The 17,390-nt window shown below is 40.5% G+C and overlaps 1 protein-coding gene across 2 annotated transcripts in view; it reads left to right on the forward strand.

Annotated features, from left to right (window-relative positions):
- Positions 1 to 140: 140 nt before the first annotated feature.
- Positions 141 to 17,390, forward strand: part of ntf3 (neurotrophin 3) — a 41,721-nt gene continuing 24,471 nt past the window's right edge. Inside the window, exon 1 of one of the 2 annotated variants that reach the window (XM_044186639.1) lies at positions 141 to 322. Coding sequence is in view for 1 of the 2 variants with exons in the window: in XM_044186640.1 (XP_044042575.1) it covers positions 305 to 322 (18 nt within the window). In the remaining variant the exon portion in view is untranslated. The remainder of the gene's footprint in view (positions 323 to 17,390) is intronic. The other variant, XM_044186640.1, reaches the window with a different exon arrangement.

The raw sequence follows: 17,390 nt of genomic DNA on the forward strand, positions 1-17,390 counted from the left end.
CACACGCTCCTAATTCTGTGTCCTAATTCATGTCAGCAGGCTTGCTCCGCTGACAGACAGTGGCAGCATGCATGCAGGTCTTTACAGCAACATGCGCCAGGAGCCATCTGTCCTGTAACAGACAGAGCGGCGTAGCGGGGGGGGGGGGGAAGCATTACGCACACCCTGATCCTCTCCACACAGAATAAGTGTAGCGCACAGACCGGCGGCAGCCCTCAGAAAGTGGGAAGTTTTCGCCAAAGGATTCTGTCTAAAAATTAATCACCTTCATGTCGACTCTGTTGGATACTAACCTGCCGATGCTATGGTTACCTTTATTACGGTAGGAACCGCTTCATTTCTTTTTGATTTGGTGCTTCATGGAGCATTTTTGTCGCTGAAGAACTCTTTGGTTCTTGGAGAATCTGACACTAAAGGAGTGACAAAGACTGACCCAAAGTGTTCAGTATGTTCAGCAGACTTTAAAAGATTTGATGTATTAAGTGCATGAAATCGTGTGATGAGCAGTTTTGGAGTTACAACTTGCATGAATAGCTTAAAAAAAGTTTTGGAAACTGAATTTGGCACCACAGTGGCGCCTGAATTGGTTTTCAGTGCTGCTGATTACATATTTACTTTCTTTTCTTTTTAAGTTGCATGATATGATCAAGGACTTATTTATTCGCCTAAGCCTGAGCCTCGGCAGTTAAAACAATGTAGAATGTGAGACGCAACGCGCCGCGCGCTGCCTGAAGGCAAACCTGTGCGGACAAACTCACTTCTTCTACCCGTCTCTCGGTATGTGCACAGGTAGACAAAAGGGTTGGGTCTTTCCAAAGCGCGCTTACGCACACAAACATTTGAGACTCTTGCTTATTTCACATGCACTCGGGAGTCTTGCTCTTTTCAAAGGCGTGTGCGGCGTGTTGGAGGGAGCGGAACTGGCTGAATGCGCACCGGGGACGGTTCATATGCGGTTCAAATTATATCTTTGGATTACCGACACGCTAATTGTACCCCGGCTCGCTGTTAGCGGGAGTGAAAGCTGATATGTCACAGTTGACTCCAAACAAAAAGGCCGGACTATGCCTTGAATCCTTTCCCTCCCTGCTAGCTCCTTGCCCCGTGTGCATGCGTGCCCATTTGTTTGTGTGTGAATGTAAACTACAGCCCGAGTGCGCATGAGGTGAAGAGTGACCAGTATCTGTGCGCTTCTCCTACTTGTTCTGGTCCTAAACGTTCCCAAATGTGGCTTTTTTGTTTATCAAAAATTTGATAAACAAATCAGCTCCGTTCTCAGCACTGGTTTCTTCCATCATAGATCATCTTAAAACCATTCCTGTCTGTTTATTTCGTCTTGCCTTGACAACTGCAATTCTCTCTATGTCGGAATCAGTCATTCAGCCCTATCTGGCTTGCAGCTGGTTCAAAATGCAGCAGGAGACTCCTCACTGGTACCAAGGAGAGAGACCATGTCTCCCCTGTACTGGCCTCTCTTCACTGGTTACCAGTGAAATACAGAATTGATTTTAAGATTGTTTTATTTGTTTATTAAAGCACTGCATGGACTGGCACCAGGTTACATCTCTGAACTGCTCATCCCCTATTCCACCTCCAGACCCCTTCAGATCTGGTGACCAATCACTGCTCTCCATTCCATGCAGCCAGTTAAAAACCAAAGGAGCATTTTCATTTGTTGGCCGCCCCCATACCTTTAAAACTGGTCTCAAGACCCATCCCATTCCTGACCCCACTCTGGTTTTTATTTGTTTGTAATTTATTTGTTGTTTGTGAAATGCTGTTTGTGTTATGATTTTATTCTGAAGTTTGATATTCTATGCTTTTGTTAATTTACTTATATCCTCTTATTTATGTCTGTTTTTATTTGATCATTCCTGTGTTTTTGTTTGATTGTAATCATCGATCGAATAATCCTGTAATTTAATCTCTCTGTAAAGCACATTGGTCAACGTTTGTTGTTTTTAAGTGTGCTCTATAAATAAATTGACTTGACTTTTTGGATAAATGCATCTAAATAATTGATCATCATGATGTAATGTTACATGTGCCAGTAACATTCGACACGAGATTATGTGTATTGAAAGTGAAAGTGAACGTTTTCTTCACTTTCTGGAGCTGAAGTTTTCTGTGCAGAGTTGGTGTGTGCATGTGTGGATGCATTTTATACCTCTTTATTTCCCCCCAGCCGTGCACGGCTAATTTTGCCCCTCAGACACCAGAATGTGAATGTAGGGAGCTGTTGATGGGATTAGAGCCAAATAGCCCAGTAACCCAAAAATACTCATGCTGCGTGCGTGCGTGCTTGTGCATGTGTGTCCAGTCTGATAACATAACATGGAGGCAATTCTGCGAAATGGCCTTAACAGTCCTGCGGTGCAGTTGTCGATGTCTGATATGACATGTGGCCTGGGCAGCTTTGCATAATGACGCGCATCAGTGGGCGTCTTGAGTCTTTGGTGGATGCTTTCCTGCTGCTGTGGGAGTCCACTTATGTGTGTGCGTGCATGTGCTGGAGTGTGTGCATGTGCGCAGAAGCCGCCAGAGCAGCTGTTGCAGCGGCGGATTTGACGGCGAGTCCCTCCTGACATGCAGGCACACAACAGGACAAGGAAATTAGGACGCAAGGAAGGAGGCGAGAGAGGGGCCGGTTCCATTCTGTAACTCCCTTTATGGGCACTTGAGTCAAAAATGGTCTCAATGCAAGTTAGAGCTCTGGGTGCAGTTCAGCTGCAACGCCTCAGTTTAACAGAATTAATTTTGTGTTTTACTGCAGGAGAAAAGAGACAAATTAGGAGTGAGGGGTGTGAGCAGATTAGGGGCTGGGCTCATGGGAGGATCATAAAGTAGATAAGGGTAGAAGGGGGCCAAAATGGCTCCCAGGTGGTTTAATAAACTGATAATGTTACTATGGAGAGTTCCTGTTGTCTCTTTTGGCTCTGCATTCCAACCTTTTTGTGCTTTTGTGAGTGTCCAGCTCTGGTTTGCTCTTGCCTTCCTCTACCTGTTTCATTTGTTGCCCCAAGCTCTTTTATTCATGTTGCAGCACTTGTCTAGCAACACCAGACGACAGAAATAAACAACATCAATCTTAGCCTGTTTTTACGAAGCAGTTTGGTTGCTGGATTAAATTCCCAGACAAACAGAGAAAATGTGTTTGGAAAAGATGAATGAGTAACTGTTGTGGTACCAGTGAGAAAGCACAAAAGTCAAAGATTAAGACTTAAATGTATATTAAATGATACACACTTCACCTTGAAAGACATCTCATAAGGCATCCGATTAATTCTCAGTCGCTCTGGGAATTGGTGCAGCTTTTGGTGTTGTACAGTATAATGTTGTGAAGCGGGGATACTTTCCCTTAATAATTAGAGGTATCAATAAACAAACTGGTGAAGTGATGTGAGGTAACTCTCCCTTGTGCTGTTTAATTTGTAATGTTGATCACTAATGAGTTTTCCCTGGATTAGAGCATCAGCCAGACACTTAAAGAGGAAAAGGCAGCCTGGGTGGATTGTTGGTGTTGTCCCATCACAGATGTTTCATTCATTTGGGTTTCACGATGCCTCCAGAGGGACTGACTGGAAGTTCTGGTGTCCTTGGACCTCCCTGTTCCGGAAAACTGTTCACTCAACATGTAATGTTTCACATTTCTTCACCTCTCCTCATGCTTTGTCATTGCGTGTAATTCAATTGGCACTCGACATTTCCACATTCAGGTTGGAACCTGAACCTGAACCTGCTGGACCAATTTTACTCAATAACATTACAGTAGCATACAGTAACAAAAGCAGCTGATTTTTTTTTTCAGGATTTATTCAGTGGACTCGGTTAGTATCTCAAGGAAACTTTCCCTTCAAAAAGTATTTTTCCAAAAACAGTGCAGTGGGGAACAGTAGGGTGCCCAGCAGCAAACCTGGCCCCACAGCCCCCTCACGGGTGAATCCGGCCCTGCCAGAAAGTGGTGGCATACCATCACCTGTACTTGTACCAAGTTATCTCTAAAAGGTAAAGACGACCTTAAAGGATAGGTTCACATTTTTTCTTCTTCTTCTTAAATCAATACTTACATGTATATGAACATACTGGCCATTAATAGATGGGGGACAAAATCCACAGTCCCGGTTCGGGGCAAAAATAAGTTTATTTGAACTTAATGTGAGGCTTCAGCAGTCTGAGTCAATCAAATCAAATCTTTAACTGAAATCTGTTAACCTGACTGCTGTTGGCCCAAGGATAATCTGATCTTGGTACTGATCCAGATCGAAATTCATATCAGGCACTTTTATTTTCAATCCACCAAACAGTTAAGTCTAGGAAAATCAAATTTGTTCACTTTTACATGAACATTTCCCATGTTTGAAAAAGCACTGTAAATGGAAACACTGAAAGAGGAAACGTTGGTGGGTGAGAGTGAATAAAACAATGGAATTATCAAATTGCCACATCCTATCACAGCTGCTTTGTACAGTTAGTCCCACCCATTTCCACCCACCACTCTGCAACTCTAAAAGCACTTAACAGATGTTTCTTGCAGGTTGTTTCTGCTTTTCAAGACATTGAAGGGTTTTGTGATTAAAGTCAAGTGGTGCTCAAGTACTTTTCTAATAGATTTGTGTTAAATGTGGTGTTTTCAAGACTACTGGGGTCAAGCACCTTAAGGGTTTGTAGAGGCTTTTCCTAGCAGGTTAGTGAACATGAGTGACATCACTTTACAAGATCTTCTGGGTACAGAAGTCCTTTAAATCTGCATGAAGACACCTCACACGCTTCTGAACTTCAAACCTAAATACTAAGAGATGTAAAGTGATGTGAGTAAACTGCAGGTCTGTGATGCTTCATTCCAAAGGGATGAGAGAGGCGAAAGATGTCTGCGCGTTCAGCTTCTGTTTAGGACAAAGTTTGGATGTTTTCCATACTTCCCTCGCTCTTGCATGCGAATCAAGCTGTTCCCCTCATTCTATATGGTTGCAGTTTCACAGCCCTGCCTGCTCCGAGACGGTTTACACATTTAGCCGAGTGTTTATACACTGCACATTCTTATGGCTAGTTAGAGCAAAACATACTGTAAGGATTTGGATTAGACAGCTTTCTCTGCTCTGCGGAACAGAAACAACCCAGTGCAGAGGAGTTGTGTGCAGAAACACATATGTCAGGGCATTCATTTAGGAAATTCATTTCTTTAACCTGTAACCTACACTTCTTACCTTGATGTAAACAATCCTAAATCTTAACTGGAATCCTAGCGCAGTTCTAATGAAACAAAAGTTTCTCTCCTGTTGTTCATCATCTTTCCCACAATTCCCTGAGACAGCAGATACAGATCATGCGGTTTCAAGGTGAGGCTCGGCCTTCCCAGCAGTTCAGTCATATGACAGTTCAGCCCTCCTCTTTCTGTCCGTTGTGACCCAGTAATCTGCCTCTCTGTCTCAACGATTTTCTTTATCTCCCTGACATTCACTGTCTGGATCTTTATGTCCCTCATTTGTTCCTCCCTCTCTTTACATCCCCCTCTCCATCTCGGATTCTCCCTCCCAGCCTGTTTTTCTTTCCACTCTCTGTTTCCACATTAAAATGTAGACTCAGTGACCTCCTGAAAGCATCCTGTTCCTGAAACAGCTGATCACTGATAGTGTCGACTGGGATAAATTCCCTTACGAGCCTATCTTTCATTTACTTCTATGACTCTATGGATTTGGTTATTTTTTTATGTAGATTACAACCTAGCAATTGATCTATGCATGTATGCTGGTGTGCATCTTTGGACCACTTTTATACCCACATTAACCTACATATCTCAAGCCTAGATTGCGTCTAGATCTGATGTCTCTGGATTGTATTTAAACTTAGCAGTAAAATGCAACCAGAACACACAGAGAAATCAGAAGTCTTACTTAAAATTTAAATCCTAGCAAACTGACAGTACATATCTACTGTAGCGCCCTCTCTGTCCACCAGTATGCTAACAATACATTTATGGGAAGCAGGTCACTAATCAAATGACTGCATCTTGTTTGATTTGCATGTTTGCTGCCTTGACTCATACAATGCATCAATGCATCTCACCTGCGGAGGTGGTTTTGATTCAGCATTGTGGGTTTATTTCTATCTGTATTTAATATGTCTTTTATGTATCTCGTTCAAATCCTGTTATGTTATATTCCAGTATGTGAGTAACATTTTTAACTATTCTATACACAATAAGGTATTTTATACCAATGGTTCCCAATCCAGGCATCCGGCCCCTCCAAAGGGTCATAAGATAAATCTGAGGGGTCGTGAGACACAAATTTGTAATATTTTTTTTATTACTTTTCTCTAATCTTTGCTTTTTTTGTGAAATATTGGCTAATGTGACCTCTTTGGGCCTGAACAGTTATGTAAACTAGAAAATTTCTCAAAGACATTTTTGGAGTGTGCTGGAGGCGTGGTGTGTATCCCAGGAGCGTGGACGTGTACTGAAATCATCCGTGACGTCTTTGTTTTTCCTATGACAATGGCAATAGTGAATGAACGAATGAATGACTGCAATTTCTATCATATGATCATGGATATAATTATGCGTACTATGCATGACATTATAAGATTTATTCAAGTCAGGACGGTGGAGTGCGGTGTGCACATTTTATGCTTTGTTTGCTTTATGAACAGTTAAAACAGGGCGACTGATTTTGGCCGAGAACACCATAGTAAGCACTACGGGTGGTAGTATTTGTGGCACTCATTGAAAATACTCTCAGCTCAAACACTACAAGTCATATGGAAACCCTTTTTCCATTATGAACAGCATGAGGCTTCACTGAAGACGCCAATATTTATAATGTTTATATAGTCTTTAAAATGTTGGAGCTGTTGCAGTTTAAAAACCCCTATCATCTCTGTAACTGAACTTCTTACACACTTCTGAACACACACACACAGTCGTGTTTCTATCACTTTCCGAGGACATTACATACATGACTTACATTCATTTCCTGGAGACTTACCCTAACCTTAAACCAAGTCTTTACCCTAAAATGTAATGATTTACTTTAAGAAGACTTGCATTTTGTGCCCAAAAGGAAGTCAAGTCCCCAAAATGTGACTGTGTAAACAGATTTATTAGACTTTTTTTTCCGCTGCTGTAACAAAAGAATTTCCCAATTTGGGATCAATAAAGTACATCTATCTATCTATCTATCTATCTATCTATCTATCTATCTATCTATCTATCTATCTATCTATCTATCTATCTATCTATCTATCTATCTATCTATCTATCTATCTATCTATCTATCTATCTTATGTCCCCACAACGTGAGTAATACATGTCTACAAACACACACAGACACACACACACACACACACCCCACCCTGAGTGAGAGGAGGGGGGAGGGGAGAAGCCCAGACAGTTCATTTAATAGGAAAATAACCTCTTAAATGCCTGCTTATTGTTCCAAGATCGTAAGTCCAATCCCCAAAATGTCTCGATTCTAAGAGGCGGGAGACCCTGCTGCGGTGTTAAATTTGTCCATGTACTCTGTGAGAGCTAGAGCAGGTTAGAAAACTGGTACTGTCTGCTTTCTCCAGAGATTTCTGCTTTCTTTAATACAGAAGTCAGTGCAGCAGATGCTGGCACTCCTGTCACTTGGAGAGTCACTGTGCCAAAGGTGTAAGTCCGATTGACTGATTGAAACTACATGTCTGTGACGGGAACAAGTTCTCCTACGTTCTGATGTAAAATGATGTATGAAGAGTGAAAATTGTGGGAGTAACAGCAAGTTTATGAGAAATGTTTGAGTTTACAGCTCCTCTCCAATGGTGCCGGGTTACACTCCCTCCTACTCTGACTGACCACATGCACACTCATTGTAAAACTTTGTTCTTGTTATTCTTAGTCTCTTTGTGGGAACTGTTAGCAACTCATAGACATCTGAAACGTGACAATGAGCCCAAACCAGACACTGCTTTTTTGTAAGGGGCTGCAAGCCAAAACATTTGGGAACCACTGGCTTAATATTTAATAGTGCATTGAATTTTATAATCCACATGTTTTTTTTATGTGAAATCTAACTAGTTACTACAGCTGTCTGATAAATGTGATGCAAAAAAAAGTACAAATTTTCGCTCTGAAATGTAGTGGAGTAGCAGTATAAAGGAAATAATAATACCTCAAAATTTCATTTAAGTACAGTGCTTGAGGAAATGTGCTTTCTATCACTGATTAATAGCTACTGAACTATTCCATCACATGTGCTCCTGTTGATAAGTCTGACTATCAGATGGGTGAGTAAAAACGTTATGCACATATTTCCATTAAATTTGGTAGACGTGTCAGCCTTATCCATTGTGCTACTGGATTATATTTAGCGATTATATCAGATTAAGATCTGTTTTTTTCTCTTTTTTTGCCATTATTGTTTCCTAATTATAACTATGAAACATCAACCACGTCAAATGTATTTAAAGTTCCTCGGGTTCAGCAGAGATTTACACCATCTGAGACACGGCATGTAGATGTTTTGGCCACAGTTTTTACTGTCTTTTAATTATTTTACCTCCATGAAAAGGTTGGAAAAACCTGCTTTTTGTTAAAGGACTGATGTGTCTATGTTTTACATAGATAATTCCTACAGCAGTAATACCAGAGAGGCTGTATTTAAAGTACCTCTCAGTTTAACCACATGTTGATATAGAAGTTACAGTAAGAGAATGTATGGTAGGAATGTTTAAAGGGATGGATTTCCTTTTAAATAACAGCTTTCAGTGTATATCTCAGAGGGTTTGGCTGAAACTACCTGTTGTATAATCACAGCTCAAATACTTGGGAGCTGCAATCTTCATTTTCTCCTTATAGAATGAGATGCCTATAGGTGACATCTGTGTGGACTGATGTGTCACGTTAGTGGCCACCTTTGATATTTGAGCTGACAGATGTTTAGAGGGCCTGAGGGTGAAACCTGCTGCTTAGAGTCTAAACACACACACACACACACACACACACACACAAACCCAATCCCTACTTGTCCCCTCATTTGGTTTGACTCTAACCCTAACATGAGACTAATCCTTTAACCTGAAGCCAAACTCCTAACTCTAAACCTAGCCCTTGAGGAAGTGAGGATTGTTGTTGTTTTGTCGTCTCAAATCACATATTGTCGCTCACCTATGAAAACCAAGTATGTCCAAAATGTCAACTTTTCTTGAGCCTTTGTGACAATGCATTTTTCAGATAATCCATCAGGTTTTTAAATGGTTTATTTTGCTCAAGTGCGAGAGTGTTTCTCAAACCTTGAAGTTACACTTAATCCTTCAATTTATCTGAAAAATTAAAAATCACAAAACTGGAGATACATGGTTTTCACTGGACGGGGAATCTTTATGGCAGTTGTAGAGCTTGAAATTTGCTTGAGATCCAATTCAATTGGCTTTATTGGCGTGGCCATAATCAGATACAGTATTGCCAAAGCACTGTATGAATACTGACATTAGTACTGTGTAATCTATCACAGATGATGCACTTGAAAGCCTGGATTGATTTAAAAAAGTGTGCTGGTGTGGTGTGTTAATGTGGTGGTTGGAGGCTCTGACATCTGAGGCTACAGCCACACTACTATGTTTAGACGAGCGTTTCAGCCCCTTTTCAGAAATAACCTCCGTCCATACTAACACGCCTGAAAACACATATCACGTGACTTTTCACGTACACTGGGCATGCGCGGGCCGGTGTAAACAGGAAGCAGATTGCCTACTCAGCTGGTGGACTGTTATAGTAAATACTGCAAACAAAGAACAGCAATGGCGAAAAGTAAGACCAGAGATTTCTTTGCTTGGACTGACGACGAGGCATAGACAACAAGGTCAGCAACGCCTGTAATTTGTTATCCATGTTGAATGAGCAACTGGTAGTCGAGGCTGATGTCTTTGTTTGTGTTCTTCCAGAAAAGGGACACCTGATAGGGGCGTGACGAATCAGGGAAGGACATGTAGTGACCGACAAGACCCAGTCAAGAAGCGAACGTGGGTGTCTGCGTCATCATTTCTAAAAGCCTTCGCTTTTACACATCTAGACTAGAACGCAACCCCGGAGTTCTCAAATGAAAACAGGGCCAGCTGTGTTTCCAAACGTATCCGGGCTGTGTGTGTTGGTGTGAAGGTCTGGGGATGGTGGATGGGCAGCAGAGGTACAAACGTTGAAATCCAAAAGAACAAATCTTATTGCTCCTTATTGTTAGGGCAACACAGGTTCCCTGTTATCTATAGAATGGATTTCATAATCATCATTCCTCTTCAGTGCTGTGCCTGGTGTTAATGCTGGGTATATATTTTTGAAATGATCTTTTTACGTCTAATGTAAATGTAATTTGCCAGCACAAGAGGTAATGCCGAATTTAGGGTTAACAGGAGTCCAGGCTTAGATATCTATGGCATTGGTTTTGATTTCGCGGTCAGGGTACTAGATGGATGTGGGTGTGGATGGGATTTTCATGCAGTACACCATGCAGTTTGCATCCTTGCAATTAACGCTTTATTGTAGAAATGATTTATAATTTATACATTTTGGCAATGGAATGTAAAAAAAAACTTGGAGTTTTGCAGAATTGCAATATCAGTGCTCTAACATGGTGACAGGGTTTGGAACCCTGACGTTCCTGCTTAGAACTGATGGGTGATTGGATATTTAATCTGTGGACTAGCCTTCTTCAAAGCATTTGATCAGTTATTTTGTGATATTAGTCTTACGTGTCTTGTCCTTTCATCTTAACATGGCCATTTGGTCATGGCTCCTCTATTTAAGTATGAAATAGTATAAAATATAAAGCACAATAAAAAACGAACTGATTTTACTGTACTGTTACTGCTTCAGTTGTTTACCATTAAAGCATGAATAGCCTTAAGCACGAGTGCAGGATAGATGGAGGATAAATGCACAAATGGAGACTCATTTTAGAACTAGTTGGGCTTCGCTGTCAAATAAGAGCCTTATGGTTGGTAAAACAATTAGTAAAACCAGAGGGAAAGAAAACTCAACTGCAAAATATCATTTCGGTACTGAATAGCACGACTTCTTGCCACAGTGTGTGTGGAAGGACAGTAGTGGTTAGTTTGTCACATCTAATAAGCATTGCAAAACACAAATGAGAAAATAGGGATTAGATGTGGGAAAAGCATGACCTCTTTTGTACTAGAAGTATATTGCATGAGATGCAGAAAGCTGGAACAGTCAACAGAGCTGTTAACATCATGCGAAGGCAAATTAAGCCTTCATGGCAAATTCAAATAGCTGCAGTTATTCAAATGTATGAATACGGTAAACAATAGTGATTTGCTGTAGGTGGTGGGTTCTGGATAGATTGTATAACGTGACAGCCTGAGTAGTACAGATCTTTCCAATGCATGTCAGTGCTTTACATGCCTGATCCTAAAAATATAATTTTATAGCAGTGCTATTCCCCCAAGTTAAAGAGAAAGCATTTATTCTTTGGAAAGCACAGGACTTTACATGCCCAGACAACTTTTTAGCTAAACACTGATATTCCAAGAACTACACTAGTTGGCATCTGCTATCTGACTTCCACTTTACTAACAATGTACTAGTGCTGACAGAAAGCACAAACATGGCCTTCGGCCTACATGCACACCATCTCGTCTCTGTCATTTGCATGAAATGTGATAACGTCTGTGAAAGAACCATAGACTAGAGCATGTCAAACTTGGTAGCACGCAAAATGTACTTGAAATGATGTACAGTGGCCAGAGTATCTGATATTTTAACATTGTTTTTGGTATCTGAATATTAAGAATGCATTAAATGAGATTATATTATTGTGTGTGTATTAAACATATGACATCCATTGCTAAATATGGCTGTTATGTGTCTGCGTTTGTCTGCATCTGCATCTGTGTTTCCCACTCCTAGTAACTTCCTCACACTTGTTCAGAATGCACAGAGCTTAATTTTAAATGTACCTGGAGAATTAAACAAGACTAAGAATCCACAGCCGTGCTAGCGGCTCTGTGATTCTGTACATAAGCACAGTGGTGCTTTGAGCTAAATGCTCACTTCAGCATGCTACCATGCTTACAATAGTAATGCTAGCATGTTGATGATTACTGGACACCAACATGCTAAATATTGTTTAGCAGGTATAATGTTTACCATCTTAGTTTAGCATGTTAGCATGGTAATATTTGCTAATTAGCACTAAACACAAAGTACAGCTGAGGTTGATGGGAATGTCATTAGTTTTGCAGTTCATAAACCAAAGTATTGGACAAATTAATAATTTGACCTCATGATGGTGCGAGATGAAAGGTCAGGAGATTTGTTTTTACAGTTCATTCTCTGGGGACCATGAATCTTTGTTCCAAAATGTATGGCAATTCATCCTGTTATCCTGATATCCTGTAGAAATATCTCAATAAAAGCCAAAAAATCTCAATGTCATGATGGTGCTAGAGGAGTCCAGGGATCACCAAAGTAGGATTCATCCTGAGGGAGAAAAATCATGTCAACCTGCTGGTGGTGCTAGAGGAATCCTCTACTGATCCTACCGATCAGGCAGGATGGTTACGGATGTAGCGACACCACCATCATATCTTTCACAAATCAGTGTTTTCTCAGGTGAGTTCCGACCACACTTAGTAGCTTTTCAAAACATCTGGCTATTAACAGTCACAGGTAGGGAAGTGCTCTAATGAAAATATGTCTTTATTCCAGTTAGTACATCATGGGTATGTAACTTAAATAAGTTCATCTAATTTCAACTGAGCAGATTTGTCATAATGTTGGCACAGAAGAGAGGACAGAGTAACAAAAAGAAAGATGTTCAGCAACTTGATTGGTTTTTGGATAGACTCTTCACTTTAGTCAGAATCTGAGCGCTTGTTTTATAAACAAAATGGGACCCTGAGACACAAATGGATGTTGGCTCTTTTGTTACAATAGCTCATATTCTTTGTCAAATTAATATTGCAATTATTCATCCTGTTGTGACTGGAGGCATGATGTGTCCTGGCATGGCCAGATGATAAAAGTCAGTCCATGTGTTTGTTTTATTTTGAAAGTCCTTAAGTGCTGGTTTGGATGAGAACGTTGCAGTGTTTTATGGGAGAAAAAAAAAACCATTCCAACGAGTTTAGTCCCATTCGAAAAAAGGACATCCCCTCTTATAAAATGATCACTGAGTGAAAAGTCAGGGAAAGTAGGCACCAAAACATTGAGTTTTAAGTGAGAACATTTGACATTGTGGGCTTGACACACCTGTCAATGCCAAACTATTCTTAAAAACTGTTCCTTCAGCATCTTGAAAGTGAAGACAATTTTATTTGTAGACATTTTCTTATGTTTTTGACTTAAAACATCTGTTCTGACACACTGAGTACAGTCTCAGGTAGTGTGTTTACTGTAAGGTGCTTTTGGAAGGCAACCCCTCATATCTTGAAACATGCCTCGTCAGCACTTGGCAATTAGTGTTAGAATGAAAGAGTCACAAGTTCAGAGATGCTGAGAAGCGAAGCCATGAAACTCTAGAACCAAACTAAGACCAAATCTACAGTCAAATAGTTGACAGGTCAGTAATCATCCATCATGTGACGCTCTCTGCTATCAGAGAGCAAACGGCGAAACTTTCTACTAAAGTTTAACTAAAGTTTCATTGAGAAATTAATGATCTGTTGTTTAGCAAAAGCAATATCTACTCTGACAATGATGAGTAGCACAGAATTGAAACATATTGTCAGTCTTTAAAGAGTAATGTGTATTCTGAGGTATTGGCTAATTGTATGATAAGGTTCAGGTCAGGATTTGTCTCCTGGATTGAGAGATTAAAGGTATGATGAGCACTTTGCCCTCCGATACCTGATCTGAGGACAAAGTGCTCCCTTGCTGCTGCTGGAACACTTAGCATCTCGCGTGCAGATTTTGAATCCTCACCTTCTGTGTGGAGAAGATTTTTTAGACGGGACTCAAAAACAACAGATAGTAGGTGAAACAGGAGGCTTTTCTCTGTTGCAGCCCAACATGTGAGCACATACTGTATACTGTACATTTCTGACAAGAAAGTAAAGCAAAGTAGGTGCTACCATTAAAGTCATGACTCATCATAAGACCTTTGCCCCACAATAGTTGTTTTGGGAGCCTGAAACATCTTTAAATATTGATGAATTTCAGGCAGTAAATGTTTTCCAGTGTAAACACACATCAGACATGTAACATAAATTGGCTCAGAGATGCTTTTATCCAAAGTGCCAGACACTGCAGTTAGTGCAGGTGTTTTTAGGACTGGCAGCCCCAGTGGAACAAACAAATATGTATGACCTACAATGACATGGCATTTATCCCCAAACCTTTACAATCACCTAAACCTAACCCTAACTCTATAATCTTAAAATGAAACCCCCGTGAGGACCAGTGAAATGTTCTTACTTTGGAGTAAGATCCTCACAAGTCATTGTTGAGAACTTCTGGTGAAGCCTGTGTAACTTTTGCTAAACAGTGGCCATGTACCAGATAATGGTAAATAGTAAAAATGTATTGTAACAGTAGCGCAAGTTGAGAATAGTCAGTAAGACAGCAAACTGATTCTGTAATGTCCCATATACAGCAATATCCATCTAAAGTTTGCTAACGTTAGCTATCATTAGCCACCATAAGCTACTGGTCATACCAGACAAAGTAAGGCTACAACAGCAAACTGTAATGAACTGAGCAAAGATGTGTTTCATTGTCAATGTTGCATTTTCAAGAGGAAGAATGTTATTTCCTCTTTTAAAAGTTACAGTGGGAAGTCGCTTCAGATATAGAAATACAATAAAACACACATATGCACGCACACAGCTCTCTCAAAATCTGCAGCATTATTTCGGGTAAACAGCAAAAAGTGATAAGTGGGAAACATAGTTATCGGTGCAGTCATCGGTCTGGCTGTAATTTCCGCCATCTTTCCTTTTACCATGGGATACAGAGGCAGTAAAAATACTCATTTGAGGATCTCAGTCAGATGACAAATAGTGCCGGGGAGAACAAAACAGCAGAGCAGATACTATCGAGAAGAAATTCATCATGACTTTTGTTCCGGAAGCTCAGTAATTGTCTGTTTTTGTTGTTGTTGTTGACACACTTGTAGAAATCTAGTTTAGTTCATTCTTTTATCACTCAGGGGAAGGTTAATCATGTGTGCTGCATGTGACACATTGTGTTAATGACTCATTTGATCCTTATCTAATCCACCATGGTTTGCGAGCTAACTAGTGGTAATTATAAGAAGGACATTGATTTAATTTGAAGATTCCGATTTCTCCCACTTGGCATCAGGAACGTCATGCGCCATGGTAAAACAAACACTGATATCAAAAGTTTAAATGGGGATAGTATGTCAGTGTAAATATGGCTGAATACTTGGAGATCACCAGGGGTGTCTTTGAAACATACTTATGGTGTTCTCTGGCACTCTGTGGCCAGATGATTCTTCTTGGAGGCCTTGGGGAAAAAATGTTGGGCCCCTATAAACGCCCCATTTCTCCCACTCTCAGTGCAATGTGCACAGTTATTCTGGAATATTACCTGCTGCTAGTTAATATGACTAAACACATTCATTCTGGAATATGAAACGTTTTAGAAAAACTGAAATGATATAGGTCTTAAAAATAGATTTTGACAAAGGGACCATCTTCAAGATCAGATAATAAAGCACAACCCAACGTTTTTGCAAAATTTGCAATTAATTTTGACCTGCAAGCATGTACACCGAGGTCCAAGCACCTGATTCAAGTCCATCCCTGAATATGGCTTAAACCGGTGCTTAAAACGAGTTTGGATGCTTGGGCAGGCTGAGATACCCTCCGGCAGTGCACACTGCCAAGATCTGCTCCAGCCTTATACCACAAGGGTCTGTGGAGTCTGTGTCAAAACTTTCCTGAGTAAATAATTTTGCGCCTCATTCACAGTTCTGTGCAATATGCTGAAAAACTAAAATGCAAAAACAAAGTCAGCCTGGAGCTTTTGGGGGGCCCTTGGAGTTCTTGGTAATCTAGCCCTTGCCCGTGGACCGTTAATCCAGGAAATACTACCATCATACACACACGCGCGTGCACACACATACACACACACACACACACTGAAGCAAGGTCAAACCCACTTTTGAGTCCTACAGGCTATTCCTGTGTCTGTGATTCTATTAGGCTTGACACCGGATTAGCTTCCCTGATCTCTGCGGCTGATTTGGGTTGGTTATTATAACCTATTACTGCTCTGTCTCTCTCACTCTCACACACAGCCTGAGCTGACACTCCATCTACCACATTTCTTACAGAGTGTTCAGATCACACAGTTCTCAATTGTCAACCTGTTCGGTCTTTGTCCACTCTCCTCCTGAGGCTCCATGTCAAGCATGTGGAGAAGTTGTGGATTTTAGATGTTGGTGTGATATGAAGTGACGTCTACTTACATGTAACTCTAGAGTGCTTTCAAGAAACAAATGTGTCACAGAGTGCTTGAGAGAAAACAAATGATGCAGAAAACTGATTAAAAATAAAAGGGCAACTGGAGGAAAGAGCACAGACATCTTCTCAGTGTGTGTGTTTGTGTGTAATCCCAGTCAGAGTGGACCTTGTCAGATGTAGGGCATAATGAAGAACCATATCTAACACTGCGGCCTGTCCTGTTGTGTCTGTCTGGCCTGTTGTGTAAGAAAGAGATGGGTAGAGGTTTTTTTGTTCTAGTTCTTCATCTGTCTTTCACACAAAGACTAAACAGGCGTAAGTCAACACTGCTGCACTCATTTATCCAATAGACAGGGCAGGGGCAAACCTGTGCCACTGAGGGTCTGGACCCAAACACTCCAGCAGCTGGTTTCACTCATTAGATCATCTGATCTGTGTGAAGAGTGAAGGCTCGGTTAAACAGAAACACATTCCAGTGATGTAGTACTTGGTATGATGTTACCTGTTACCTGGTACATGATAACCTACTCATCATGCATCAGTACTGCACCTTCTCTGTACATTTACCTGACATTTAATTCAGATTTAAAGCTACACTTTGCAAAACCCTAAAAGGACTCCACCATTTACTTTCTTTCTTTCTTTCTTTTTTATTTCAAACATTTAAAATAAAAATACATTCATATGTAAAAAAAAACAAAATAACCAATAAACGGTCTACATATACAACCGACTTTCAATAAGCAACATGAATTTAACATTTCATTTCCGAAATGGAGTAGGAAGAAGCAAATGCTTGTCTAGTCCTACCCCTATTCTATTCTAATCCATCTATATTCAATCAATGAATCACATAAACCAACTCTCAGCCCCAGCCCCGTAACTAAACCACTGTGTTTATCATCTTCATAAAAAGGAAAAGGAAAAAATTAAAGAAAACTAATGACAATATCACCATTTGCATACTTTAC

This window comes from Siniperca chuatsi, linkage group LG23, assembly GCF_020085105.1.
Source record: "Siniperca chuatsi isolate FFG_IHB_CAS linkage group LG23, ASM2008510v1, whole genome shotgun sequence".
Taxonomy (NCBI): Eukaryota; Metazoa; Chordata; class Actinopteri; order Centrarchiformes; family Sinipercidae; genus Siniperca; species Siniperca chuatsi.